General features: G+C 42.8%; 1 protein-coding gene across 1 annotated transcript in view; it reads left to right on the forward strand.

Annotated features, from left to right (window-relative positions):
• The window catches only part of LMTK2 (lemur tyrosine kinase 2), an 82,017-nt gene that overhangs the window by 23,798 nt on the left and 30,304 nt on the right, over nucleotides 1–27,915 (forward strand). The window contains exons 2-6 of the mRNA XM_040634773.1: nucleotides 309–430; nucleotides 3,650–3,794; nucleotides 10,865–10,938; nucleotides 15,417–15,535; nucleotides 15,721–15,808. Of these exons, the coding sequence (XP_040490707.1) occupies nucleotides 309–430; nucleotides 3,650–3,794; nucleotides 10,865–10,938; nucleotides 15,417–15,535; nucleotides 15,721–15,808 (548 nt within the window). The remainder of the gene's footprint in view (nucleotides 1–308; nucleotides 431–3,649; nucleotides 3,795–10,864; nucleotides 10,939–15,416; nucleotides 15,536–15,720; nucleotides 15,809–27,915) is intronic.

Below are 27,915 nucleotides of genomic sequence, written 5' to 3' on the forward strand. Positions count from 1 at the left end.
GTTAGTAGTGTCTTACTGTCTTGTCTTAGTTTTGATCACTTTGCTTTGGGGATGTAAGATTTGGAAGCCAGGTGGGGGTGCATGGGGGTGCTCGGGGTGTCCCTGCAGCACCTCTATAAATTGAAGATTGTTTCCATATTCAAAGTGTTTTTTTAAACCCTTACTGCTTATCCTGGGTTGGTCATCTACTTTCTCTTGAGCATCTAGGCATTATTTTCTTAATTCTTGGGTGGGAAATTATTGATTTGATTTGTGTATTAAAGTTGATTTTGAAATGTCTTTGTTGTTAATATTCTTTCTCTTTCCAGGGGAGGCACCTGCTGCAGAAGTCTCCTCTTTCGTGATCCTGTCTGTGTGCAGTTTACTGGTATTAATAGTGTTAATTGCAAACTGTGTATCCTGCTGTAAGGACCCAGAAATAGACTTCAAGGTGAGCACAGGTGGTGGGAACACTTAAAAATCATCCTCTGATACATTTATCGATAGATGGGTTACGTATCACAGTCCCTCGGGAGCAGGGACAGGCAGAATTTTTCTGTAAGGGCCAGATAGTAAATATATTCTGCCGTTGTAAATAGGCGATACTGGGGGCAGGATGGTCTCTGTCACGGCCACTCATCTTCAGCTCCACCATTGAGACGTGAAACCAAATGGTTGTGGCTGTGTGCCAGTAAAACTTTATTTACAAAAATAGGTGGTTTGGATTTGGCCCACCGGCTGTAGTTTGCTGACCTTGCTTTAGAGCATTATCGACAATAACCACTGCCTGTTTTAATTTTCACTAAGTAAGAAATAAAGCATGATTGAAGTCACTTGCTGTGAGGCCTGTAAGGAAGAGCAGGCTGATTTTGTTTCCCCTCCAACTTTTGTACGCTGGTGGATTGTGGTGGTGAAGGTTATCAAGGCCAAGGGATCCCAGGGTGTGTTTTGTGTATGAGGAAGAGCATCTTTCATTTTACCTGAACCCTTGAGTTCTCTGAGGGGGAGAAAGAGTGGTACCAATTGTAGATTTGGGTGGGGGTGGGGGTGGCGGGAAATACTATAGAAAGGCTGATGTTTTAGCTGCAGATGGGTGGAATCTGCTGGCAACCAAGTGGGATATCCTGTTCTAGAACTTACCACATGCCTGCTGGCGTGCATCAGGGCTCAGCGAATACTTGTTAAAGAGGAGTACTTGAAGAGAAAGGAGGAATGCATGCAGAGAAAATGATCCTGGGCCAGTGTCCAGCCCTGCCAGTTGTCCTGGGGCTGTCCTGGGGGCCCTGAGGGCGACGGGTTCAAACTGGGGAAAAAGGCTGTCTGCTAGCTTCAGCCCTCTTTTTACTGGATACATGAATCTTCTTTCTAGAGCCTCATACCTGTTTCTGTGTTTTCTTTACCTTGAGTGTGGCGGCAGCTCTTGAGAGATAAGGAGATGTGTTGTCCTTTTGGCTCGACGCTAACATTACACACATGGAAAGATGAAAGCAGAGGGAGGCTGGAGGAAAAGACTTACTAGCACAGGCCATTTTCCTTAGAAGATTCTACCGCGAACAAACATAGGGTTTTATTCACAACTTCAGCCCCTGGGCCCTAGAATCACTACAGACACGTCTGTGGGAACTTAATGACTGTATGGCGGCACAGTGGTAGGCAGAGAATCTCTGTCCATTGACCCTCAGTCTTGCTGAGGGACTGTGTACAGACACCTTGTCTTTTGGGGACAAAGATAAAGTCTGATCAGTGTTGCTGAAACTGAAATCCAGGCTCTCTCACGTGTCATGATGTCTTGCCTTAGAATGTTCTGACCCGACTTGAGTCTCAGTGTTGACCCAGGGAGCTTATTGGGAATCAGTTGAGCTTACCTGGGTGATTCTGGTGCAGGTGGCCCTGGGACCACACCGTAGAGAGGATCCTCTCCGGCTGTGTAAACCATGACTGAAGGCGGAGTGTCCATTCCTTTAGATTTAGAACTGTGCAGTGATAGAGACTTGGTCCCTTGGAAGTCGTGTTACAGACCAGGAAGCTGCTGCCTGGCAGAGGAAGCGACTTGCAGGCGTGTATCCAGGCAGCCACTGGCATAACTAGAAAAGCGACCCAGTCTTCTCTCTAGCCCCATGTTTATTATTTCGCAGTTTTACCTCTCTGAATCTTAGAATCACTGGCTGCCTAATGGTATATATCATGCTGCTGCCAGGGTTTTGAGTGACGTTGTTTTTAAGGTAGGGGTGATGGATAAAATCTTTTTTTTTTTTTTTAAAGATGTGTTTATTTATTTTAGAGAGAGAGGGAGAGAGCAGGCAGGAGGGGCAAAGGAAGAGGGAGAGAGAAACCCAAGCAGACTCCATGCTGAGTGCAGAGCCCAACACAGGGCTTGATCTCTTGACCTCAGGATCAGACCTCAGCTGAAACAAAGAGCTGGAGGCTCAACCGACTGTGCGGACCAGGCGCCCCAAGTCTTTTGTAATGAGAGAAGCTTTAGGAATGTCCAAAGGGGAATTGAGCAGAGCTCTTCCATTCAGAGGTGTTTCACGGACTGAAGTTATGGCACCTTGTTCATCCTACCCCCTCCCCCGTTACAAATAGCAATAAATATCCTAATGCATTTGACGGCATGGGTGACATATATGAGAATAATGTCCTCCCACATGCATGTGAGAACATACATATTATATCAGAGAAATCTACCCTTACAGCTTCTGGTTTTTCCCTTGTGGGGGCGGGGGGTGCAGCAAGGGGTTGTGGTAGAGAAGGAAAATGATATTCTGTAGAGGAATGGAAAACAGTCTTGCTCACTGATCTGTTCTGAGCTTCTGTTACGGTACCTGGTGGGGTAATACTCATTAATTATCTGAGCGAATGAATGACCTTGATCATCACCTGGAGAGTGTTAAATTAATACGGACACCAGCGGAGACCCATCTCACTGGAATGATGATAGCAGGAGTCAGGGTAGCTTTCTGCTGCACAGAGTCACTGAAGAGATTCCTGTAGCTCTGTGAGCACAGCTTCAGTTTTAAAGTTACCATCTTCAGAAAACCAGACATTCTTAGTGTGTTAATGGTACGTGCGTGCTACACAGCTTTAGACTGACCTTCGTTCAGACACCGATGATGTTTCTACCCAGTTAATAATTTTTTCATTGTTATTCTTCCCAGAGAAACAGGACTGCCTTGAAAGTATCTTTTCCGAGTCTTTTAACTGTCCGTTATCTTGATTGAAATCCTATTGCAATTAGAAATGTGTATATAGTTTTAAAATAAAATGAATCTGTTTGGATTCAGTATGCAAAGAGGTTTGTGAAAGTGAATAAGAAAGAAAAAAGAATAGCTGAAGCTGTAGTAACTCAAAATTTCCGACCTAGAAGAGTATTTCCATTTGAAGTTCCGTGGTCATTTTAGAAAATTTTGCATTTAACTTCAAACTATCAGTTGAAAAAGTTGCATAAAGTATGTGTAATTTATTTTTAAACCTTATTGATTCTGTGTGACATTGGAGAACACAATTATGTATGCTATTTACTGAAGTAGGTAAAAATTGGGGGAAAAAATTAAGGCCGTGTTTCAGATGAGTGAGTAGATGCTCCTGTCTCAGATGTTAGCATATGTTTTTAATATTTGCTCTCAGACTGGTTTATATCAGATATAACATTGCTTCTCTTTTATTTTAGGAATTTGAAGATAATTTTGATGATGAGATAGATTTCACACCACCAGCAGAAGATACTCCCTCTGTTCAGTCCCCGGCAGAAGTTTTCACACTTTCAGTACCAAATATCTCACTACCAGCTCCGTCCCAGCTCCAGCCTTCTGTAGGTAAGGCCTTACGTCCCAGCGTCATGTTTTCACGAATCATTTCTCAGAGGTGAGGGTGGGAACCTTGATGCTAATCATAAAATACTTGGATTGCCTGTCTCATCTGCTTATTTCTCTTCTTCCTGCTCCCTGGGGAAGCTGGATTGTAGTGGTCTGGTCCAGTGCATGCCTGCAAAAGCTGAGTTCTTTCCTTTTGGACCCTGAGTCTGGTAGCAGAGTAAACTGGTCTCCTCTGTTCATTGAAGTGGAACTCTCGCACAGAGCTCCTGGCTTTAGTTCTTCAGTTCTCAGCTTTAGTTCTCAACACTGCTCGTCTTGGGACACTGCTGTCTTTCCCTGGGATGCCGTGTGTTTGGGGAGGGGGTATATTCGGATATGTTAGTTGGATTGACTCTTCATCCTGAGTAGAGGGTTGAGTAGATGTTGATCAATTTCTTGTTATAGAATAGAATCTGACCAGCAATTCGAGAATCAGGGATTTCTGAGACTACCAAGAGAAGGCTGTTCTGTCTGCGTCAGTGCCGTTCCTGCCTCTTGTGGTTTTGTGCACAGTGGTGTAGGTGCAGGGCAGTGGTGGATTGCATTGCTGTAGGTATGCGTGACTAAGAGAAGACGTAAGATAAACATGACACAGCTGGTGCATTTCCTATAAAATATCTGTACAGTTTAGGTATATTTGATATTTGTAGGTTTTGCAACATTAAAAAACTAACATGTAGTATTTACCTTTAATTTTAATAAATAACAACACCCTTCCTTCGACCAAAATAGTGAAATTTAACAGGAGTCTAACATGCCCTTGGGATCACCTAAGTAACCTAAGTATACTTCTGTCTAAATGAAAATATTTTCTCTTCTCTTTGTTTTCTTGATCATAGGCTTTCCTTTACACGAAGGGAAGCCCTGAGAGAATTCTCTAGGGCTTTTACCATCTTGGAGTCTTAACACTCATGAATTCATTTCAAGTAATAGAATCCTAGCTCAGATCAGCATACACAGAAGGGGGACCTTTTTTGACGCTAGAACCAGGTGATTGGAAGAGTAGGGGTTAGGCAGAACTTAGAGGCAACTGGAGCTGGGAACTTGGACACCATCGTGCTTTTTTTCCCTCATCATTTCTCTCCTCTTTGCCTGTCAGCTTAAATCCCGGACACCAGCTTCTTTTCTTGGCTCGGAGCAGGGCTGCTGCCAACTCCAGGTTCAGATCCTTGTAGCTTTACTACCAGAGGAAAGGAGCTTCTCTCTCCTCAGACCAGAAAGAAAACCCTTGGAGAGCCATACTGGTTGGCTTCTCCTGAGTCTGATCATATTGACCCCTCACTGTGGGCAGGAAGGTGCGACAGAGAAGAGCCTGGTGACTTCTGTCCAAGACATAGTGGGGAGGGACCAGAGCACAGTCATGGGCACAACAGAAATGGTAGTGACCTGGACAGCCATCCTCATTACATTCATATACCTCTCTATATTTCTAGAGCCCTCTATTCTAAATTCCTTCTTAATGGGAAGACATTCTTTTCAATTTCTCTGCATAGAATAGTCCCGGAATATTTTTATGATCTTGGGATGGAAGAGAGCTTTGCAAGCTTGATGCCAAATGCAGAAACCATAAAGGAAAATATTGGCAAATTTGATTCATAAAATGAAATATTCTGTGTGGAAAAAAGACACCATAAACAAATTTGACCAAGTAGCAAAAATATTTGTAAACTACAAAGAATGTCTAAAAAAAAAAACCCCAAAAACCCTTGTTATATATTAATATACACTAAGATTACAAACAAATGTTAGAAAAAGAACACTTCAATAGAAAAGAATAAGTCAAGGATGTGAAAGGGAAAGTTCATGAAAAGAAATTCAAATGGCCAATAAAAAATAGGAATTCCACTATTAATTAAAGAAGTACAAACATAAAGTAAGATGATAACAGCTACACAAAGATGAGAAGAAAGGATGCTGGGTTGTAATGGATGAGGGGTGTGTGTGTGAAACAGGCACTTGGACACTCACTACTAGTGGGACTGTAAATTGATAGAGACATTCTTTCCCAAGGGTAGTCTGATAGTATGTATCCAAATGTAAAATGTGTTTACCCTTGATCCCGAAGTTCCGCTCTCAGTAGTTTATTTAGGTTAGCATGCAAATAAATATCTACAAAGGAATTTATTGCAGCGTGAGGTTAAATGTCTGTCAGTATGTAACTTGTTAAATTCTGGTAAGTCCATACAATGGAGTATTATGTAGTCTGTAAAAGGGTGAAAAGGATTTGTGATATATTAAGTGAAAAAAGAACACCACATATTTAAGAGCAAATCTAGAAGAAGCTCTACATGTTTTTTCCTTGTTTTCTTTTTAAAATTTATTTTATGAATAGGTAATACAGTCATACAGTTGAAAAACCAAAACATAAAAAGGTATATATAGTGAAAAGCCTCTAATCTTTGAATCTGACCTCAGCTCCTACCCTCACCATCTGTACATAGCCACTCTTCTTGGTTTCTTATACACCTTTCCGGACTTTCTTAATGTAAATATTCCCATTTACGTGGTTCCCCCACCCCCCGCCACCGCCAACACACACACTTTTTTTACTCGTAGGGGCATGGTAAATATATTCTGCATCTCGCTTTTTTCACTTACGGATGTACTTTAGAGATCTTTCCGTCTGCATAAAGAGAGCTTATTTATTCCTGCTTACAAGTTTCTACTATTTAAATTGTATAGACTTAGCACAATTTCTTTAACCTGTTGGTGGATATTTGGGTTGTTTCTAATCTTATACTATTAAAAACAAAGCTTGTACCTATGTTGGTTTGCACATTGATGCTGGGCTGGTATATTTGTAGAATAAATTTTCAAAAGTGGTCAAAGAGTACATGTGTTCTATAATTGGGGGGATATTGCCAGCTTACCCTCTAGAAGCAGTTGTGCTAATCTGTGTTCCTGCTATGTGGGTGTCAAATGGTATATGCTATTACTATTGAAGCTAAGTTGTATCAGTTCAAATTAGATTGTAACAGATTCAGTGTGATAACTATAATCTCCACGGTAACCACTAAGAAAATAACTAGTAAATATGGAAACAGAAAATGAAGAAAAAATAAAAATGTACACTAAAAAAATTAGTCAGAAATACACGAAGAAAGAAGTTTTTGATGTTTCCTGATTTCAATATAGCCAAATTTAACAGCCCCTTAAGCTAGAAATGCAATTTCTCTCTTTTTTTAATTTTTAAAGCTAATTTTTTTTTTTTTTTTTTAGAGTTAGAGCTTTTTATGTCTTAAGAAATCCTTTCCTGTTCTGTGGTCAAAAATGATACTTAACTACTTTTTTTTTCTACAGTGTTTTAAGGTTTTGCTTTGACATTTAAATTAATTTAAATCCATAACCCATTCTAAGTTAATTTTTGAATATGGTTTTAGGGAATCCATGAATCTTTTGGTAGATTACTCAGCTTTCTTCACTGATCGGTCCTTCCATTCCTCTCTGCTTTTTAGTTCCATGTGTAGGGGCGCCTGGGTGGCTCAGCTGGTTAAGTGTCTGCCTTTGACTCAGGTCATGATCCCGGAGTCCTGGGATTGAGCCCACATCGGGCTCCCTGCTTAGCAGGAAGTCTGCTACTCGCTCTGCCCCCGCTCTCTCTCATTCTCTCTCTCTCTCTCTCTCTCTCTCTCTCAAATAAATAAAATCTTAAAAAAACACCACCACCACCACCACCATATGTGTATGGGTCTGTTGTAGGCTTTCTGTTCTATTTCAGTAATTTATCAATTCCTTGTTCCAGTACCACACTGCCTTAATTATTTAATAGCTTCACAATAATGATGTGATTTGCAGGTTTTTCTTCCATTCTGTAGGTTGTCTTTTCACTCTTTTGATGGTATCCTTTAATACACAAAAGTTTTAAATTTTGAAGTCCAGTTTATTTTTTTCTTTTGTTGCTTTGTGCTTTTTACTTAAGAAACCTTTGTCAAACTCAAGGTCATGAAGATTTGCACCAGCGTTGTCTTCTATGACTTATAGGTTTAGCTTTGAAACTTGGGTCTTTGACCCGTTACATATGTAAACGGTGTGAAGTAAGGTTCCAGGTTCATTCTTTTACAGGTGGATAGCTATTTGCCCCAGCAACAGTTTGTGAAGAGACTGTTCTTCCCCCATTGCATTGTCTTGGCACCTTGTTGAAAAATCAGTTGACCGTATTTGTTTGTGTTGATTTGCGGACTCTCCCACTGATCTATTGCCTCATGCCAGTATCCCAGTGTTTTGATTATTATAGCTTTGCAGTGAGTTTTGGAATTGAGAAGTTTATGAATCTTCCAACTTTGTTCTTGTTTTTCAAGAATGTTTTGGCTGTTCAGAGTCCCTTGAAATTCTATATGATTTTTATTTTATTTATTTTTTATTTTTTTAAAGATTTATTTATTTACTTATTTGAGAGGGAGAGAGAGCACAAGCAGGGGGAGCAACAAGCAAGGGAGAGGGAGAAGCAGACTCCCCACTGAGTAGGGAGCCTGTGACGTGGGGCCCCATCCCAGGACCCCGGGACCATCACCCGAGCTAAAGGCAGATACCCACCAGACTGAGCCACCCACACGCCCCCCCCCATATGAATTTTAGGATCATTTTTTCCATTTCTGCAAAATAGGCCATTGGGATTTGTGTGTATACAATTTTGATTCCCTTCTCATTCCCTTTTGTTTATATTTTTTTAGATATTTTCTTGGGGATCACAATTATCTTAAATTTATAACAGTTGTGTTTCGGTTGATACCAGCTTTGCTTCAGTACCATATGAAAACTCTGCAATTCAGTCCAGTCCTTTTATGTTCTCACGTCTTCATATTTTGTGTGCCCATTAACATAGATTCATAATTTTTTATGTGTTTGTCTTTTAAATCGTGTAGGAAATTAAAAGAGGAGCTAGACACCAAAAATAAAATAATGCCGGCTTTTATATTTACCTATGTAGTTTTACTGGTGATCTTTATTTATTCATATGGCTTCCAGTTACTGTTTAGTCCTTTTACTTTAGCCTGAAGGACTCCCTTTAACAGTTCTTGTAGGGCAGGTGTAAAGGCAGCACTTTCCCTAAACTTACGTTTATCTGGAGTGGTCTTAATTTCTCTTTCATTGTTGGCAGACAGTTTTGCCGAGTATAGAACTCTTGGTTGCTGGTGCTTTTCCTTCAGCACTTTACGCGTGCCATCCCACTGCCTTCTGGTCTCCATGGTTTCTGGTGAGGAATCAGTTGTTAATCTTATCATAGATCCCTTATATAAAAGGGGGCTCCCTTTTGCTGCTTTCAAGATTCTCTATCTTTGGTTTTTGACAGTCTGATTATGATGCGTCTCAGTGTGGGTTTCTTTGAGTTTATCTTACTTGGAATTTGTTGAACTTCTTGGATATATAGATTGATACCTTTTATTAGATGGGGGCATTTTTTACCATTATGTCTTCAAATATTCTTTCTGCCCCCTTTCCCCTCTTTTTCTGGGGCTCTAATCTGTATGTTGGTTCCTTTGGTGGTGTCCCACAAGTCCCTTAGCCTTTGCTCATTGATTTTTTTTTTTTTCATTCTTTTTTCTTCTGCTCAGCCTGGATAATTATATTTGAACTCTCTTCAAGTCACTGCTGCTTCTGTCTGCTCCCATCTCTGGCTGAACCCCTCTAGTGAGTTTTTTTGTTTCAGTTATGTACTTTTTGGCTCCAAATTTGTGTTTGGTTCCTTTTACTAATTTGAATCTCTGTTGTTCTTCTCCACTTATCAGGACATTATTCTCCTGGTGTCCTTCAGTTCTTTGTCCATGATTTCCTGTCAGTCTTTGAGTGTGTTTAAGACAGTTGATTTAAAGTCTTGTCTGGTAAGGCCACTGTCTGTGTTTTCTCAGGTCCATTTCCTTTGTACCTGTGAGTGGACCATACTTTCTTGTTTCTTTGCATGTTTTGGACTTTTATGTTGAAAATTGGACATTTTGAATAATATGATATACTTAAAAGAAGAAAGAAAACAACAAAAAAAGTATTCTGTGGGTCTTTGCAGATTAGCTTTGTGTTGGGACACTCCTCACCCAGGCTACTTAACAGCTCTGCCTTTTTGTCCTCACCTCCTGCTTGTGCTGGGCATGAAGCCTAGCTAGAGGTGAAAGTCATATTCTTCTCAAATCTTCTGTGAGTGTGTGTCCTTCCCTGAGCATGCAGGTGTCTCTCCAGGTTTCTCCATATATTGAAATCGCTTTTCAGAGCCCCTGCTCACCTCCTAAATCTCACTCCCCAGCTTTTCCGCTAAAGCTTTCAGCACGTCTACTGTTTGCCTCTTTTTGCCCCAGGTGGAAGTGTCTCATCCATTTGGCTTTTACTGTTTTTGAGGAACTTGTTTTTGAGGAACAGTCCATCCTGATAGAGTTCTGAGTTTGGTGAAACCGAGGGAAGCTGCTTGTGGAAGTCCCTCACTGAAACTTCCAGGAAAGAAAACACAGTTCCTTGGGAATAATAAAGTCCACTGTGCTCTGTCTGGAACCAGGACCCACACTGGAACATCCGTCATCATTCAGATCGCTGCTGTACCAGGGGCTAGGAGGGGTGGGGCTATGATAAATTCAAAGACACAAAGAAATTGTACCTTGTTTCAGTGGCCTTTCTCCTGGTTTGATTTGGTTGCTGTTAATCTTTGACTGTCTTCCAGAGTTCTCATAAGGTTGACGCGGACAGATTTTGACAAGATTTTTACCTCTGACATGAAACTAAGGACTAAGTAAAAGCCATTGGACTGGTGATTGTGGTTACACAAGAGTAGTTAGATGACAAAACACAGTGTGAAGTATTCAAGAATCAGGGTAGGAAACGCACTCAAAAAATATTATCGGTTTTAAAACTTGAAACTATTTTGGCAGTATCAGTTTGAAAGTAATGGGGTGTGTGTGTGTGTGTATATATATATATATATATATGAATTTATTTCTACCTTTATTAGCATAAGCTTTAAATTTACATTTGTGTTTATTCTTTAGATATTTAATATTTATTTTATTTCAGTTAAATGCCCATATTTATTTTTTCTGTTCTTTTTCCTACAGAAGGTTTGAAGTCTCAAGTTGCCCGCCACAGTCTAAACTATATACAGGAAATTGGAAATGGCTGGTTTGGAAAGGTAAAATTTGTTCACATCTACCTTTTTCCCCCCTCCTAGTTATAATGTTTAGAATTTAAAGCTAGGGGTGCCTGGGTGGCACGGTCATTGAGCATCTGCCTTCGGCTCAGGGCGTGATCCCGGCGTTATGGGATCGAGCCCCACATCGGGCTCCTCCGCTGTAAGCCTGCTTCTTCCTCTCCCACTCCCCCTGCTTGTGTTCCCTCTCTCGTTGGCTGTCTCTATCTCTGTCAAATAAATAAATAAAATCTTTAATAAAAAAAAATGTTTAGAATTTAAAGCTAATTAAAAGTTGTATTGTAGGACATTCCACATTCTCTTTAGTTCCTATGGTACCAGTTGAGTCTACTCTTATACCCTGGAACCACACAGGAATGTGAGCTTCAGTGTTTCTAGGTGTATGCGTTTTTCCAAGAAGGTCTTTTATTTATACGTCAGATACTTTTCCAGTTGTTGGCATAGAACAGTAAGAAGGGAAGAGGGACTGGAATTTTAGAAGCTTTTTATCCTCCTCAAGGTAAATTATTTGTTTTTTAATTCTTCTCCCTTTCTCCCCCCTCTTCCTTACAATACTTAAACCACTTTCGAGCTGTAAATACATAGTATTATTATAATGGAAACCATGGCAAAGAACTATTCTCTATTTCTCATAGCCTGTCAAGGGACAAATAGTAACAGTGGTTTGTTGATCTTTTTACCACAGTGTTCAGAAGGAATAATCTTATCATCACAGCTATTTCCATAATGTAATTAGCAGTCATTCTGTGTAAAAGGTTCCTAAGTGAGTAGCGATTGCATCATAAGCAGGGTGGTCAAGACAGGAAGAGGTATTTGCTCCGTGATCAGCCGTCTTATGCATCTTGTCTTTCCATTCAGAGTTGTTTGTCAGTCCTGTGTCTTTGACGTCATCCAACCTTTATTAGTGACCAAATCTTCTAAGCCATTTAGCAAAACCTGTTGTGTATCACATAGTGTTTTTGGTGCTGAGGGTCCAGTGTGGAGGAAGGTAGGTAAAGTCCTGGCCTGTGTGGAGTACTAGGAATTGTGGCAGCGAACAAAAGAGAACCCTTGCCCTGACTAAGCTGAAACCTCTCGCTGTGGCGGGGGGGTGGCGGGGGGTGGTGGCGGGTGATCAGACAGCAAACAATCAGGAGTGGGGGTGGGCTCAGAGAGGTGTGGGGGAGCCAGGTGATGTGAGATAGAATATATGCATTTAGAGACCTTTACTCAGAGTGAGCTGGGAAAGTACTCTGGCATCTGAGAGAGGACTGCAGTAATCTGGCTAACCGGCACGAGGATCACCTGGGCAGTTACATTGTGGAAGACCAAGGGGAAAGTGGGAAAATTGGTCAGAAGGCGCTGTAGTCACATGGGAAGAGATGCAGGCAGGCTTGGACCTGGATGATAGCATGAAGCGGTGAGAAGTGGAGAGAGAAGTGGTGCGAGCCAATGTGAATTTTCAAATAAGAGCATGTGGGACTGGGGATTGATCAGATAACGGAGTCTGGAGAAGGGGGGTCAAGGGTGGCTGCTTATGGCCTGATTGGTGGGAAGAATAGAATTGCTTGCAAGTGAAATGGGAAAGATTAAGGAGAAGCAGGCATGGAGGAGGAGAAAGTCGGGAGTTCGCTTTTGGTTGGGTTAGATGGCATGGCTATGAGGCATCCAGATGGAGATACCGAGTAAGCAGTTGGAAGTATACATCTTGAACTCAAGGGAGAGGTTCCAGGCCAAAGACACACGTTTGGGAGAGCTCCGTCTATAGGTGGTATTCAGAGGTATGAGACTAGATGGAGTCACCAAGATTGAATGTCAAGAAGAGGGGGAGGCACAAGGACCGAGTCCTGAGGGTCTGCGGCGAGGAGAGGTCAGTGCAGGTAGTGATGGAGGCTGAGGTGATCAGCCAGTGTGTAGGAAGGGGTGCAGAAGAGTGGGGTGTTCTGAGAGTCAGTGAAGGAGTGCCAGGAAGATGAATGAATGGTAGTAAATGCTGCTGGCAAACTTAGATGAGGACTGGGAGAGGTAGGGCCCAGCACGTGAGGGCCATAGTATTGTCCTCAGAGGCTGTAGAGGGTCACGTGCTCACGTGCAGTGGGCACAAGGGAGAAAGTGAAGATGGCACATTTAGACAACCCTGTTGAAGAGTCTTACTGTAAAAGGGAGCAGAGAAATGGAGTACGAGCTGTTTGGGACCATCCAAGGGCCAGGGAAGGTGTTTTGTTTTGTTTTGTTTTTTGCTTTGCTTTTTATAGGATGTGCAGCTCTTTTAGCCTCTTTATATTAGAGTGGAGAAACTGATAATGCAGGAGAAAGGAAAGGGGGGTTACTGTAGGAATTCTCTTGAAAAGGGAATAAAAACAGCGTGTGGATACAGGTGCAGGTGGATTTGGTGTTAAAATGAGGACGTTTACTTGTGGTTATTTTATTCAGTGAACAGGAGGCCAGTTGAAAGGGAGGAGTAAAAAGATGTGTTGGGAGTTTGAATAGGAGAAGAAGGTGTGACAGAGTCCTCCGGGAACCCTGTCAACTAGGAAATGCAGCGGGAGGATGGGAATGCTGAGGACCCTTACAAATTTGAAATGAGACCAGTCATTGTGGTTGCGTGTTTTGTCTGCTTTTGGTGTTACCATAGGCAGGTAGTTGAATTTAAGTAGTGCTGGGGTTTGGCCGAGCCAACAGGGCTCTGTGAGAGGGGCAAGGAGGGTGGTGACAGCACAGGATGGTGGGGTCTTAGCTGCCAGGGAGGAGAGAGGGGCTCTGTGATCGGGGCAGGATGGTGGAATAGTGGTATCACGAATGGACCTGAAGGGCAAATTGTGCACTTGTTGGGTTAGACTGTTTAAGTGAGTGAGCTGGAAATCAAAGGACAAATAGAGAAGGAGAAATCAAAATTTGAGGTTTGGGACATAATCCAGTTATTAACTAGGTCTAGACCCATGGGAGATTTTGCGAGATGGGGGCAGAGAAAAGATTATTGAAAGTGAGGTAAAAACCTGAGAGGTCAAGGTGTTGAATGAATGGTCCTTGCGGACATTGAAGACCAAGAATGATATCAGTGATGGCAGAGAGAGGATGACAGCAAGATTATTCTAACCTTTTTAGGGACTGCTATTTTATGAATGAATGAAGTTTATGAATGCATGAATGCTCATGATAGATGTACAAGCTGGTTGTTTGAAACCAGAGTATATGACTTGGTTAATTATCAGAATTCCTTGTTCTGTTTATTGTTCTGCCTTTACATTCTCAATAAACACATTATATTCTCTTCAAGGCCTTACTCTGTATTTCCATGGCAATAAAATTAATCTACTTGATAAAAATATGAAAAACTATTTTAAAAAGAAGGCTTTTAGTTTTGATCATTCTTGATTTAAATAAAAACTTTTACTTCCGTATTTTCATCTTAAATATTATATTTTGGAATGCCTTTGTATTGTCCAGTATTTATATTCGGAGTTTCACTTGTAGTGTGCTCTTATTTTCATTCATTTTTTTTTTTTTTTTAAGATTTGTCTGTTCTAGAGAGAGGGAAAAAGAGAGAGAGAGAGAGAGAGCCTGAGCAGGGAGGAGGGGCAGAGGGAGAGGGAGAGAATCCCAAGCACACTCCATGCGGAGTGCAGAGCCTGACGTGGGGCTCGATCCCACCACCCTGAGATCATGACCTGGGCCAGAATCATTAGTTGCCCAACTAACCGAGCCATCCAGGCGCCCCATTATTTTCATTCATTTTGTATTCTGTTCATTTCAGTGGCATATTTTTTTCTTGTGTTTAGACTGAAGTTTTAGTACAAGATAAAGGTCTGGAATAATTGGAATGCCGTAGATTTTTAACGTTATAATGCAGTGGTAGTGTATTTGCACATTGCCTGTGTGTCAATTTACTTTCTCATATGTGAAGGAGACAAAATAACAAAACCCAGTTGAAGTGTTTTGAGAAACATTTGAGTTATGTTTGAACTGACCTTATAAATTACTCTTCTGTGATGTCATTGGTAATATCCGTGAAACTATGGTACAACTTTATAATAAATAAAAAAAATACAGATACATATATGAATGCTATCAGTATCCATTGAACAGTTTAAAACTGAAGGAAAGTGGTTTCATTTTTCAAGCTTTTTCTGAAGTAGTATCTTCATAGTAGAAGGCCTGATTGTTGCTTTATTTTCCTATGCTCTTGTTTCCTTTTTTTTTTTAATTAATTAATTAATTTATTTATTTATTTGACAGAGATAGAGACAGCCAGCGAGAGAGGGAACACAAGCAGGGGGAGTGGGAGAGGAAGAAGCAGGCTCCCACCGGAGGAGCCTGATGTGGGGCTCGATCCCATAGCGCCGGGATCACGCCCTGAGCCGAAGGCAGACGCCTAACCGCTGTGCTACCCAGGCGCCCCCTGTGCTCTGTTTCCTGATAATGAGACATACTTCTTTACCATTTTGATGGAAGTGAAGTGAAAAACTGTTCTTTGGTTTTAGGTCCTCCTTGGCGAGATTTACACGGGCACTAGCGTAGCGAGAGTAATAGTGAAGGAGTTAAAAGCAAGTGCAAGCCCAAAGGAACAAGATACTTTTTTGAAAAACGGAGAACCTTACTAGTAAGTAAACCTTAATAAGTGTTATGTAAACAGAGTCTGTAGTCTGTTGAAAATCAGGTGTTTAAAATGACGTTGCTATTTGTCATATTTAAATCATCATGAATGTCAAAATTTGGTTTACTGTTTGGACAGTTCTGCTAGTGTGCTCCCTGATGAACAACACTGTGACTTTCTATTTTTCCCAGCATTCTTCAGCATCCAAACATTCTGCAGTGTGTTGGACAATGTGTAGAAGCAATTCCCTATCTTCTCGTGTTTGAGTTCTGTGACTTGGTAAGTTTTTAATGGAAATTCAAGGTCAAAGCATTTAAAAGGTTACATCCAAGTGTTTTTGACACATAGAAATGCTGGATGAGGTTCTGCTTTCACTTCTGTCCCCCGTTTTTAAAGCTTTATGATGTGTACTAAGTCATTGCCTTTGAAAATACTATTAACGGACACTTACATGTTGTTTTGTATTCCATCCCTATGCTGAGCTGTTTGCATGCATTACATTTAATCATATTTGTCCACACTTTATATATATATATGATTAAAGTAAGGTTCAAGGAGATGAAGAAAATGTTGTTTATCAAGTATATGGCAAAACCAGAGCGTGGATTTAGGATTGCCCTTCCCGAGCTTGAGGTCTTAACTTCCGCTGGGCAGTTCAAAACACTTTTCCCCATTAAGGGAATCTTATAGAGTACCTGTGACCTGTCAGTTATTTATTTATTTATTTATTTAAAGATTTTATTTATTTGAGAGAGAGCACGAGAGAGAGCGAGCAGGCAGAGCAGGGACTGGGGGTAGGGCAGAGGGAGAGGGAGCAGCAGACTCCCCACTGAGCAGGGAGCCTGACATGGGGCTGGATCCCAGGACCCCAGGATCACGACCTGAGCCAAAGGCAGACGCCTAACTGACTGAGCCACTCAGGCTCCTCAGCCTGTCAGTTTTTTAAAATAATGAATGTATGTGCCATTTGTATTTTTAAATAATTAGATGATTTTTTAACCTAAAATTAATAGCCTAATTTCTTAGCAGGATAGTGTTACTTACTGAGATTTATAGTTGGAAAAACTGTTTTTATGCAGTTTTTATGAATAATAACTTTTATGTGGAAATTTCCTGTCATCATCTGTTTTTGAAAGCTAGGTTTTAATTTCCTTGCATCGTCTCAGTTTTCAGAACATTAAAACATTAAGACTGTCCGCAGAAAAGTGGATGTACATCAGGGTAAGTCCCCAGTTAGTTCGGACAATATTTTCAGCTGGGTAAATGGAAAGAGAGTGGTAACCATTGTGGATTTTTGTTTTAATTCCTAGAAGTGATTCAGATATTATGCTCGTTGGCAAAGGTAGTTAATTCAAAAGAAAAATTAATAACCCTGGTATATTAGCTTTCATTGGATTATATCCGAGTAACCCCCAAATCTCGGTGACTGATAAAGAGCAAGTGGTGTTCTCACCCATCTTACGCGTCAGCTCTGGGGCAGCCGCAGCTCTCTCCCAGGCTGGATTCGTCTGTAGGTGCTGGCGGGGGCGGCGTATATTCTGGTATCCTGTGCAAGTGTATTTATATGGCTCTTTTTCGGCCAGATTTATGAGGTCGTTCAAATCTCCTCTATGCTTCTGATTTGGGAGGGCTTTGACAGAGGAGTCTGAGTCCGTTTTCTGTCCGTTTTTGAGAGGCACATTATAATCTGCTCTGATTACGGATTTTCCTTTTAATTCTAGTTGTATTTGCTTTGAGTGTTGAGTCAAGGATACACATTTAGAACCGATACGTGACATCTGGTAGTTTTAAGCTTTCATAGTTGTGAAGGGGCTCTTTTTAAGTGTTACTAAGGATAAAGTCTGGTTTTACTGATAATTAATATAGTTATCCCAGCTTTCTTTTGGTTAGAATTTGCCTGGTTATCGCTCTCATTCCTTTTCTCTGATTTATTGGTTTGTTGGTTTTTTCTCTGGTTTCTCCGGTTTATTGGTAAAATCTCGTTCACTTGTCAGTCTTGATCACTTACATGGAACACGTACTCCATTTATGTTTCTTTTATCTATGAGGTATTTGGAATTTAATGTACCTGTTTTGTATTATTTTTCCTACCTACCTGTTTCAGTTTTTCTGTCTTGCTTTTTTGCTAGCCTTCTTTCAGATTCTTGATTTTTTTTTAAGATTTTATTTATTGATTTATTTATTGGAGAGAGAAAGTGCAAGAGAAGAAAGAGTGCAAGAGAGAGAAAGAGAGCACGAGGGGAGGGAGGGAGCAGACCCCCTGCTGAGCAGGGAGTCTGACATGGGACTCGATCCCAGTACCCTGAGATCATGACCTGACCCAAAGGCAGATGCTTAACCCACTGAGCCACCCAGGCGTCCCAACTAGTTTGGATTTTTGATACCGTTCTTAGTTTTTAGTGATTACACTGGAGGTTATCATATGCATACGTAATTGGACTAAGTCTAAAATTAATATTTTAACCCTCCTCCAAGGAAGCTAGGGACCTCAGAGAGCTCTGTCTCCATGTAAGGAAAACTGGAATTAAACCTAGTTTTCTGGGCCATCCCCACCTTTTCTCCAATTCTCGAGGGTGCTTATTTGTTAAACAGCTGCTGTGGAAAGACAGCAGGCTGCTCTCCATGGGTACAGAGGCAAAGTGCGGTCGTTGTCCTCCAGAGCTCCTCCGTAGCGGGAGCAGACATGTGATAATTGTTATTTAGCCTGATAAATTATTGAATGGAGGCGTGAGAACTAAGAGGAAGGAGTTCTCAGTGATGTTTCCGATCATCTTATTGCATGTGTATTTTGTTTGGATTATCTCAGTATCATAGGTATAATATCATCCTCGGTTATTACGCTATGAGAACTGCTTATTTTAATGGCCTCAGGGTGGCCAGTGTGATGGGTAGTTCCTGTGCTGTCAGCACTAGAGAAAAAAATGTAAAGATGCATCTTTTTGTGATGAGACAAGTCCGCTGTCAGAGTGCTCGTTTTCTGAGACACTTGATGGTGGCTTTTCGGGGTCCCTAAGCTCTTGATATTTTTTGTAACAGTCACCACAGTCTTTGTGAGTGAACACAGCAGAAATGCGACAGGAAGCATATCTACTTGAAATACTACATTTCTGGGTTAAGCAAGGTGGTTTATTAAAACTGTCTTATACATATCGGTGTTTCCTCTCCTTCACCTTCCGCGTCCGTTCCTGGAAGTTTTATTAGACATTGTTGTCGGTGTTCCTGGAATGGGAAAGGCCTCTGGATGCTCAGCGTGATGTTTTCTTCTGAACAGTTCAGGCGGTGGGTTTAGTTTTATGCTATTTTAATGTATTTTTTCACAAAGTTACCTGTTCTTTTTGGGAGTAGGAGTTTAACCAACTTCATAAAGAAACTCTAAAACATTACAAAATACACAAACAACGCCTTGACTATTATCATAAATAACCCATAATTAATAAGATTCTCGAGTAGTCTTTTTGTCATTATACACTGTTCTTTTATAAATATAATAAATACATGCTTTTTGTTAACCTTTCTTTTAAAGATTTTATTTATTTGAGAGAGAGTGAGCGGCGGGGAGGAGCCGAGAGAGAGGGAGGAGCAGAGGGAGAGGGAGAAGCAGACTCTCCGCTGAGCGGGGAGCCTGACACGGGGCTCGATCCCAGGACCCTGAGATCATGACCTGAGCTGAAGGCAGACGCTTAACCAACTGAGCCACCGAGGTGCCCCTGTTAACATCCTTTTCATAAAAATTTTTCCCCAGTACTTTTAGATCTCACATTTAAATGCATATTCTCCAAGTACTTAGACTGAGTATTCAGAGAATATTAACTCACCTAGGGTTGTACTGGCTTTCGTATTTCAGGGTGAAGAGTATGCATACAGCTCTCCAGAATTAACGGTTATGACTTCTTGAAACATATTTTATGTGAACCTCCTAAGTCATAATGGGGAAGTGTCTACTCCTGCAGGCTAGACGTGTGGAAAGAGCGCTCACGCCTACCAGCAGCTTTCATTAGCAGTGCAGAGTTAATAGCTATTTTTAATTTAAGTGCACTGCCCAGTGGTACATTGATCAACAGTAAAACTTTAAAAGCAATAATTGTTTCTTGAAAAATTAAAGTAGAATTACCATCTGACCTAGTGATTGTACTTCTAAGTATATATATTATCCAAAATCACTGAAACCACCTCAAAAGAGATATTTGGACACCCGTGCTCATAGCAGCATAACTCACAATAGCCCAGAGATAGAAGCGATTCAAGTGACCCATCAGTGGATGAATAAGTACACAAAATAGAGTCTGTCCATACAGTGGTTTATCACTGAGCCTTGAAAAGGAAGGAAATTCTGGCATCTGCTTCAGCATGGATTCACTTTGAGGGCATTATGCTTATTAGTGAGATAAGCCAAACCACAAAAAGACAAATACTGCATGATTCCACCTATATGAGGTGTCTAAAGTAGTCAGACTCACAGAGACAGACAGGGGTGGTGAGTGCCAGGGACAGGGTTGGGAGGGATAGGGAGTGAGTATATAACGGGGACAGAGTCTCCGTTTGGGAAGACGAAAAGAGTTCTGGAGACGGATGGTCGGGGCGGCTGCACACTGGGTGAAGGTGCTTAATGGCCCTTAACTGGACACTTAGAAGTGGCTGCGATGGTGGCGTTATGTTGCACATTTTTCACCACACACACACACAAGTCAGTGATTGCCTACTGGTAGTTTAAGGCGCTGTCCCAGGTGTTTCCTATCCTAGCAGGACACTCCTATCCCCTTGGGAAATCTGGCAGTCAGTGCTTGGAGCGGCCAGTCTCCCATCCAAGTAGAGGCTGTTGACCCAGGGAACTCGCCACCTTGCCCGGCAGTGAGGGGTCATGTTCGTGTCGTTGGATGGTTTCGTGCTCCTCACCTCTGGGCTCTAGGAAGCTTCGGAGGGAGCAGGGTCAGCAGCAGCGAGTGCTGGGGCTCGGCAGGGTCACCAACTCTAAAGTCCAGTTGTCCAGGCTCAGTATGTGCAGTGGCTGCAGGGCAGGAAGCGTCAGGTAGCGTCATCCCAGTGAACCGAAGACGGCCCCCACCTGCAGGGATGCGTCCCCGACGCCCCAAAGCCTCACTTCAACACTGAGCCCTGCTCCCAGCCTGGACGCCCCATAGCCCTCCCAGGAATAGGCCATCCGGAGCAGAGGGGCGTCATGCAAGGCAAAACCGCCCGCTGGCAAGGGTCCAGAGGACAGAGGGTAATCGCTCGGGCTCAGTAATAAGCAGCTGTAGCCACAGTGAAAGGAGCCACTATCTTCACATGTTCTTAGTAGGTCAAGAGCTATTGAATGAACATTGGCCTTTTCAGTCGTCATCGGGCAGTGATCATACTCAGCGATAACATCTCTTAATAGAAAGGAGAGAATATTTTTGTACTGAGGTAATTCTTGTGAGATGGAATTACCAGTCTGTTGTTGAAAAGCACTTTATCTTAGAATTTTTATGAAAGAAAAAGAAAACTCTTCCGAGTGAGTTCGGTAGCTGGACTGCAGCTGACGGTTTCTAATGCCGATGGCGCAACATTCGTGGAAGGAGATGACTGCAGGGTGTTGTCTGTAACTCGTTGCCATGGGAGGTTCACAGTGCTCTCTCAGGAATATCCAGGCAAGGAGATTGTTTTGGGGGTAAGGATCACTCATTCAGCACAAGTGTGCCAGGCACCTAGGAAGTACAGAGGGCTATGCACAGCGCCCCGGGGAGCACAGGGGTGAGTCGTCCCCGCTCCTGCACGGCGCCCTCAGGAACACAGCAAGTCACCCAGATCCCTGCGTTGCCTGCCTCTAGATCCAGGCTGGCCTGCCTTCGGATGCTCCTTCTGCCACTGTGTGTCGCTTTGGGAAGTTACCTGACCTCTCTAAGCCTCAGTTTAGACATCAGTCAGATGGGGGTGATACCACTTACTGGGTAGACGACCCTGCCCGTTAATAAGATGATTAAGGTAAATTCTGGAGCACATAGTAAAGTGCTTAGAACATGGTAGTTATTTTTATTCATTTTTGGTTATATCAGTTGATCATAATTAATGATGAAAGGTTTGAATAATGTGTATAGAAGTATAAGCAGTTCTGGGCATCTGGCAGCTCAGTCTGTAGAGCATGTGACCCCTGATCTCGATCATGAGTTCAAGCCCCACGTTGGGCATAGAGCTTACTTAAAAAAAAAAAAAAAAGTGTAGCAGTTCTAACGAGGATCATTGGAGAAGGCTTCGCATTGGAGAAGGTGTTTGCTTGGAGTGTGCAGCAGTGGTTGGATAGACCTGTGTTATCAGGAACGGCCTGAGCCAGGCGGAGAAGCCCACAGTGCCCTGCAGGGGTGTGGAGACTGGAGAAGCAGGTTGGCGTCTGCTGGGAAAGATCGGTTGGAAGGGCGAAAAGCAGAGAGACCACTCTGGAGCCCAGACTGTAGGCTGAGGTGACAGACACGTTGCTCCGTCTTAATCTTTCTGAAGAGTCATCAGTTTCTTTGACTCTGTCACCTGACCCCGAAGCAAGAGATGGTATTTTCTTTGCAAGGAAGGTTCTTGATGTCTGGTACACATTTCCTTTATGATAGCTGATAAAGCAGGGAGTGAGTTTCTGAGAGGAGTTAGCAGTGGCCACATGAGAATGGGAAAGAAGTCTGTTTGGGGGGCGCCTGGGTGGCTCAGTAGTTAAGCGTCTGCCTTCGGCTCAGGGCGTGATCCCGGCATTCTGGGATCGAGCCCCACATCAGGCTCCTCCGCTGGGAGCCTGCTTCTTCCTCTCCCACTCCCCCTGCTTGTGTTCCCTCTCTCGCTGGCTGTCTCTCTCTCTGTCAAATAAATAAATAGAATCTTTAAAAAAAAAAAAAAAGTCTGTTTGGGATTCTCGATGTGTAGCATATTCCTCTGTGGGGTTTGCTTTATTCCGTCTCTCATCAAGAGTCAGTAACACTTGGAATCATGGGATCTCAGAGCCAAAGGAACCTTGGCCGCTGCCCACCAAGAGGCCTAAGGAAGGGAAGGCTCTAGTTTTGTCTGTCCCAGGCCTTGTGCTGGGCCTGGGAAATGTCCGTTACTCCCTTTGTGGGTCCTCAGAGCCCTGTGAGATGGGTGGCAATAGCTTCATTTTACAGATTGGAAAACTGAGGCTGAGAGAGATGAAGGTATTCATTGAAGAGTTGAACCCAGGTCTGTCTGGCTTCAGCACCATGCTTTCTGTTCTTTATTTGTCTGGTTAATCGACTTGCCTGAGCTCACATAATTACCAATGGCAAAGTGGGGACTTTAACTGATGGCTTAATTTTATTGTGTGTTTTTATACCAGGTGGTTTAATGCTTTTATATATTTTTTCCACCAGTGGGGAGCCTCTGTTTTAGAATTGTCCTTTGTACAGAAGATGCTTACTTAATGGGTATGTCTTGTTTATAAATATATTCATTAAGTAAGCTCATGCACCGGGGAACCTTCTAGGTGCTGGGCATACGAAGATGAATGATGTGTCCCTGCCCCCACAGAGCTCATGTAAAAGAGAGGACATGGAGTTACAGGGGAACAGAGGTGCATGTGGACAGTGTCCCTAACCCAGGGGCAGCAGAGGGGACGCTCATGATGCACCGTGATCAGGCTTGATAGTGAGGTTGTGGGCACCTGGGTGGAGAGGGCCCTGAGGCCCTGGCTCTTGGTGAAAATAGATCCAGGACTTGGTGATGGGTTGGATGTGGGAGTCTAGAGACAGCAAACCCAAGAATGACGTCTTCAGTTTTGATCTGATCTACTGGGAAAATGGTGATACCATTTCCTGAGATGGAGCAGGTTGTCTGAGTTACGTATCAGGCTTCTTAGATTTGAGGGGTGTCTTAGGGCATCTGGGAGAGGGTGTCAAGTCAACAATTGGGAGGATGAGTCTGGGGCTCAGGGGACAGAGGGCTTTGAGCCTGAAAAATGTGTTAGAAATGATTTTTAAAATCATGGGGTGAGGGGCGCCTGGGTGGCACAGCGGTTAAGTGTCTGCCTTCGGCTCAGGGCGTGATCCCGGCGCTATGGGATCAAGCCCCACATCAGGCTCCTCCGGTAGGAGCCTGCTTCTTCCTCTCCCACTCCCCCTGCTTGTGTTCCCTCTCTCGCTGGCTGTCTCTATCTCTGTCAAATAAATAAATAAATAATTAAAAAAAAAAATAAAATCATGGGGTGGATCGGGTCATCTGGGAATGAGTGTCCACAGTGACGAGGGCCAGGGTTGAGCCCTGGACTGTGCCTGCACTTACAGATCAGTGAGAGGAGGAAGATCCAGCACAGGGGCCTGGGAAAGGCCTGCCAGTGAGATAGGAGATCTGGAGACAGGTGGAGAGAAAAGGGAGGGCTCCACGTTGGCTGTGCTGGTGAGATAGGTGGGGGAGTGCTGTGGGAGCAGCTGCAGCGAGCATGGGGGGCTGGGGTGGGGGTGGTCTTGTGAGAGCGGGAGGTGAGTCAGCCAGAAGAGAGTTCATCTGTGAAGGGAGGAGGGAAATGGGATGCTAGTGTGAGAGGCGTGTGGAGGCAGAGGGAGGCTTGTTTGGTTCTTGGTTGGACTGACCTGGGGGGTGTTTGGGCACAGGGGTGAATAATCTGTAACAACAGAAGGTGGGGTGTCAGGGTGTGGACATTGGCAGGTGAGGGCTTGTGTGCTGAGGAAGAGGCCCCGGGCGGGCGGGGGGTGACCGGACAGGTGCTCAGGGCGTTCAGCTGGACGTGGATGTACGTGTTCATTCATTGGCAGGGACGGACTATGTGGCTGCTGATGCCCGTCTTGCATCCTTTCATTCAAATTTTTGTTTACAAATCATAAATTTCCCCCCAGTCATCCTATTAAACCTATGAATGACTAATTTTCCAGTTATTGACTATTCACTTGTTGAGTTTTTACATTATGATGAAATTAATTCATTGTTCTCAGTGCCCTGCCGAAAGCCGGCTACAGCCCGCATGGTGGTGTGGGTTGGAAGTCAAGAGGACACGGGTGAGGGTCCCTGTGAAGGTCTTTGGGTGACTCAATGCAGGAGGCCATTCCCAGTCCCTGCTCCCTCGGAGTTCTTGGTGCAGCGCTTTGCTGCCATCTAGCGTCATACATGTTTCTTCTAGAGTCTTTTTGGGCGGTTTTGGGGAGGATCTGAGAAATTTTTAAGACTTGGATAAAGGAAAGTGTATTTTAATTCAGAATACGTTGCTGGTCTTCATGGTTTTTTCTTTAAATAAGAGACCAAAGTAATAATCTCTGTCTACCACTGAAACATAAAATAAACCAGATATCTCAATAACAGTTTTGTCTGTTTTGGATAGAATGGATCAATTTTTAGTATTTATTTAATATGAACATTTTTTTACTGTAATTAAAGCTTATATGCTGATTTTTTTTTTTTTTAACGGTGGTACCAGTGGCGCCTAGGTGACTTAATCAGTTAAGCGTCTGACTCTTGATTTCAGTTCAGGTCATGATCTCAGGGTCGTGAGATCAAGCCCCACGTCAGGCTCTGCGTTCAGTGTGGAGTCTGCTTGAGATTCTCTCTCTCCCCGTCTCCCTCTGCCCCTCCTGCTCATTTTCTTTCTCTCTCAAATAAGTAAAACCTTAAAAAAAAAAAAAAAGGATTTAAACAGTGGTACCAGGAGAGCTCTGAGGATCTTTCTAGAACATAGAACTAACCCTGGGTCCTGCACAAACCACCACAAATCCCATCCAGGAGAAATAGTGATCAGGCTCCCCTCACTCATTGACGTTAGCTCCTCGCCCAGGTTAGAGGTGTTTGCCTGGGTTGTGCTAACTGCTAACTTTATCCCCGTCATGGAGGGTGGGGAGAGCCTTTTAGTTTTGCCAAGCTAGAAACACTAGGAGCATGAACGTTCTGAAGCAAAATCCCCTTCTTGTTTTATTTTACCTTCTGGTGAAATTTGGAGAGTGAATTATTGTGGAGACAAGACCTCTTAACACAGTGAGTGGTAATGAGTATACAGTTGCCCATTGATCAACGTGGGTTTGAACCGCGCAGGTCTACATTGACGCCGATTTTTCCCAGTAAGTGCAGGGCAGTTCTGTAAGTGTATTTTCTCTTCCTTACGATTTTTTTTTTAACATTTCCTTTTGTTCTGTTTTACTTTATTCTAAGAATATAGTGTATAATGTATGTAACATACAGAATGTGTGTTAAGTGACTCTGTTACTCCATAAGTCTTCTGGTCAACAATAGGCTGTTAATCGTTATGTTTTTGGAGAGTCTAAAGTTATATGTGGATTTTCGACCACTCGGGGGTCGGTGCCCCTCACCCCTGCATTGTCGAAGGGTAAACTGTACTTTAGATAACCTTGAAAAATAACAACACCCACTCTGCCATTCTGCCTTCATGGCCAAAGTCACTTGTGAAGTGTTCCCTGTTTGCCAGCAGCTTCTGTTTGTTTTGAGAACTGGCCAAATACAGCGCAGCATAATGCTACGTTTGTGTGAGGGTAATTTTTTCCTTAGATGGATATTGCAGGAGAGGGGTTAGACAAATGGATTTAAGTTGCCATTTCATTGGTAATGTAAATAAACTTAAACTATTTATTTTCATATTTAGTTTCCGCATGGGCCACCTTTTGAAAATCCCATTAGCCTGTAGGCATGGAGCTTTTTGCTGGTGTTTGTCTGGGTTAATGTAATTATTGTGAGAATCGTCTTTATTCCCACCACTCTCACCAGTGGGTAGAGACTAGCCTAGGGGAGGGCAAGGTGGGGGCGGTTAGGGACACGTGTTTTTAAAAGGCAAGAAAGGTTCTGCTCTGGAGCAGCTTGCAATTCCAGAATCACGTCTGGGAGGAAATAAGAGGTCAGAGACATGGGTCCTGAGGGCACAAACCATCCCCCCCCCACCCCTCACCCCGCCGAAGTTCCATTAAGTTTGGGAGAATCCGACAAATCCATGGGGTTGACATTAAGTTATTTTACATTCATTCTTATAAAATAAATTGATTCGATCTGCATCCCTAAGTAGTAGGATCTTCTTGACAGGTTGGTAAAACTGAGAAGTAGGAGTGCAGCCCCACTGTGTATTGGCTGTGGCCTTGTGCACGGTGGTTGGCCTCCTCCCTGGGCCTCATTTCCACATCCAGGAAGTGTTTCAAATTGCAGGAATTATTTGAGGCAACACATGTAGAAGCTTCTAGCACAGTGCTTGGCACACTGCTCAGAAGTTCCAGTGGCCGTGATTATTAATCTCAACATTATCATTCATATGAAAAGCCTTGAAACTGGGAATGAAGGGGTCCTGGAGGGGACCTAGAATTTATACTGTGATGTGCTTAGCATTGAAAGTAAGCAGTTGTTTGTAGCAGAATATTCGTGCTTATTGGGTTTTCCTCTGGGAAGAACTTGATAAATTGGCCGTCTTTCCTACCAGTGGTAAGAAATGCATTCTGTTGCTTAGCCGGTTTCCTCCTGCAGGAGTCTTTCCTTGACTCAGGTATAACGCACATTGAAAGCTGTTGGCTTGCTTTCTAAACCGTATTAACCGTTTATATAAAGCTTTAGTTTGGAATTGAGTCAGAGCAATAAATATTTACTCATGTGATAAAGAGAATGTGGAAGATTTTATTTCCTTAAACGTATATTCCCCAAAACATACAGTCCTAAATTAAAGTCCCGGCAGAAAGGCAGAGTAACACAGGGAGGTCCGGTGGGAGTGCCTGGAGAGCTCGGCATTTCAGCGGTTGCATATCGGGTGTCCAGGTGTGAATTTGTTCGTTTTCCTGCCCAGGCTGCCCTCCTTTGAATGGGCTTTGTAACTTCATGAATTTTTGTGGACGGGCTGGAATGTTCTTTCTCAGAGTGGCGTCTGGGCCACACAAGGCCCTGGGGAGGCTGGCAGAGACTTGGCCAGCACTCAGCGTGCTTTTTCCCCTCCTCTCCCACCCAGTTTTCTTTCGTTCTGTCCCTCTCCGTTGCTCACAAGTGCTTTGGCGATAGCCTTCATGACGTAATGTTCTCTGACCGTGTGTCTCCTGGAATCCTTAAAGACAGCGTGCATAGCACCATATCATGTCAGTTACCTGGAAACTTCTATAATCTGCACTTAGTTTATATTGTGCATCATTGAAAAATTGTCTTATTTTTACTGTTTTGCTTTACGTGTGTTCATATAAACTAATATTTAGTTTAAAGATAAACTAATAATTTAGCTAGAATGATCCTAAAAGATAATAGTGTTCTCTATACTTCAAAGTCTTTGAATGGAATTACTCTTTGTAATTTGGAACTTGCTTCGAATCAGATTCTTTATCGAGGTCAAATCTAAGTGATTTCTAATAAATAATCTTCATAGTTACCATTGGCTCAGGCACCTGTTCAGTTGCCAGTTCGTTCACCTCGTCCCCGTGGAAGCTGACCTGGACTCCTTTTTG

Source organism: Ursus maritimus, unplaced genomic scaffold, assembly GCF_017311325.1.
Source record: "Ursus maritimus isolate PB19 unplaced genomic scaffold, ASM1731132v1 scaffold_2, whole genome shotgun sequence".
Taxonomy (NCBI): Eukaryota; Metazoa; Chordata; class Mammalia; order Carnivora; family Ursidae; genus Ursus; species Ursus maritimus.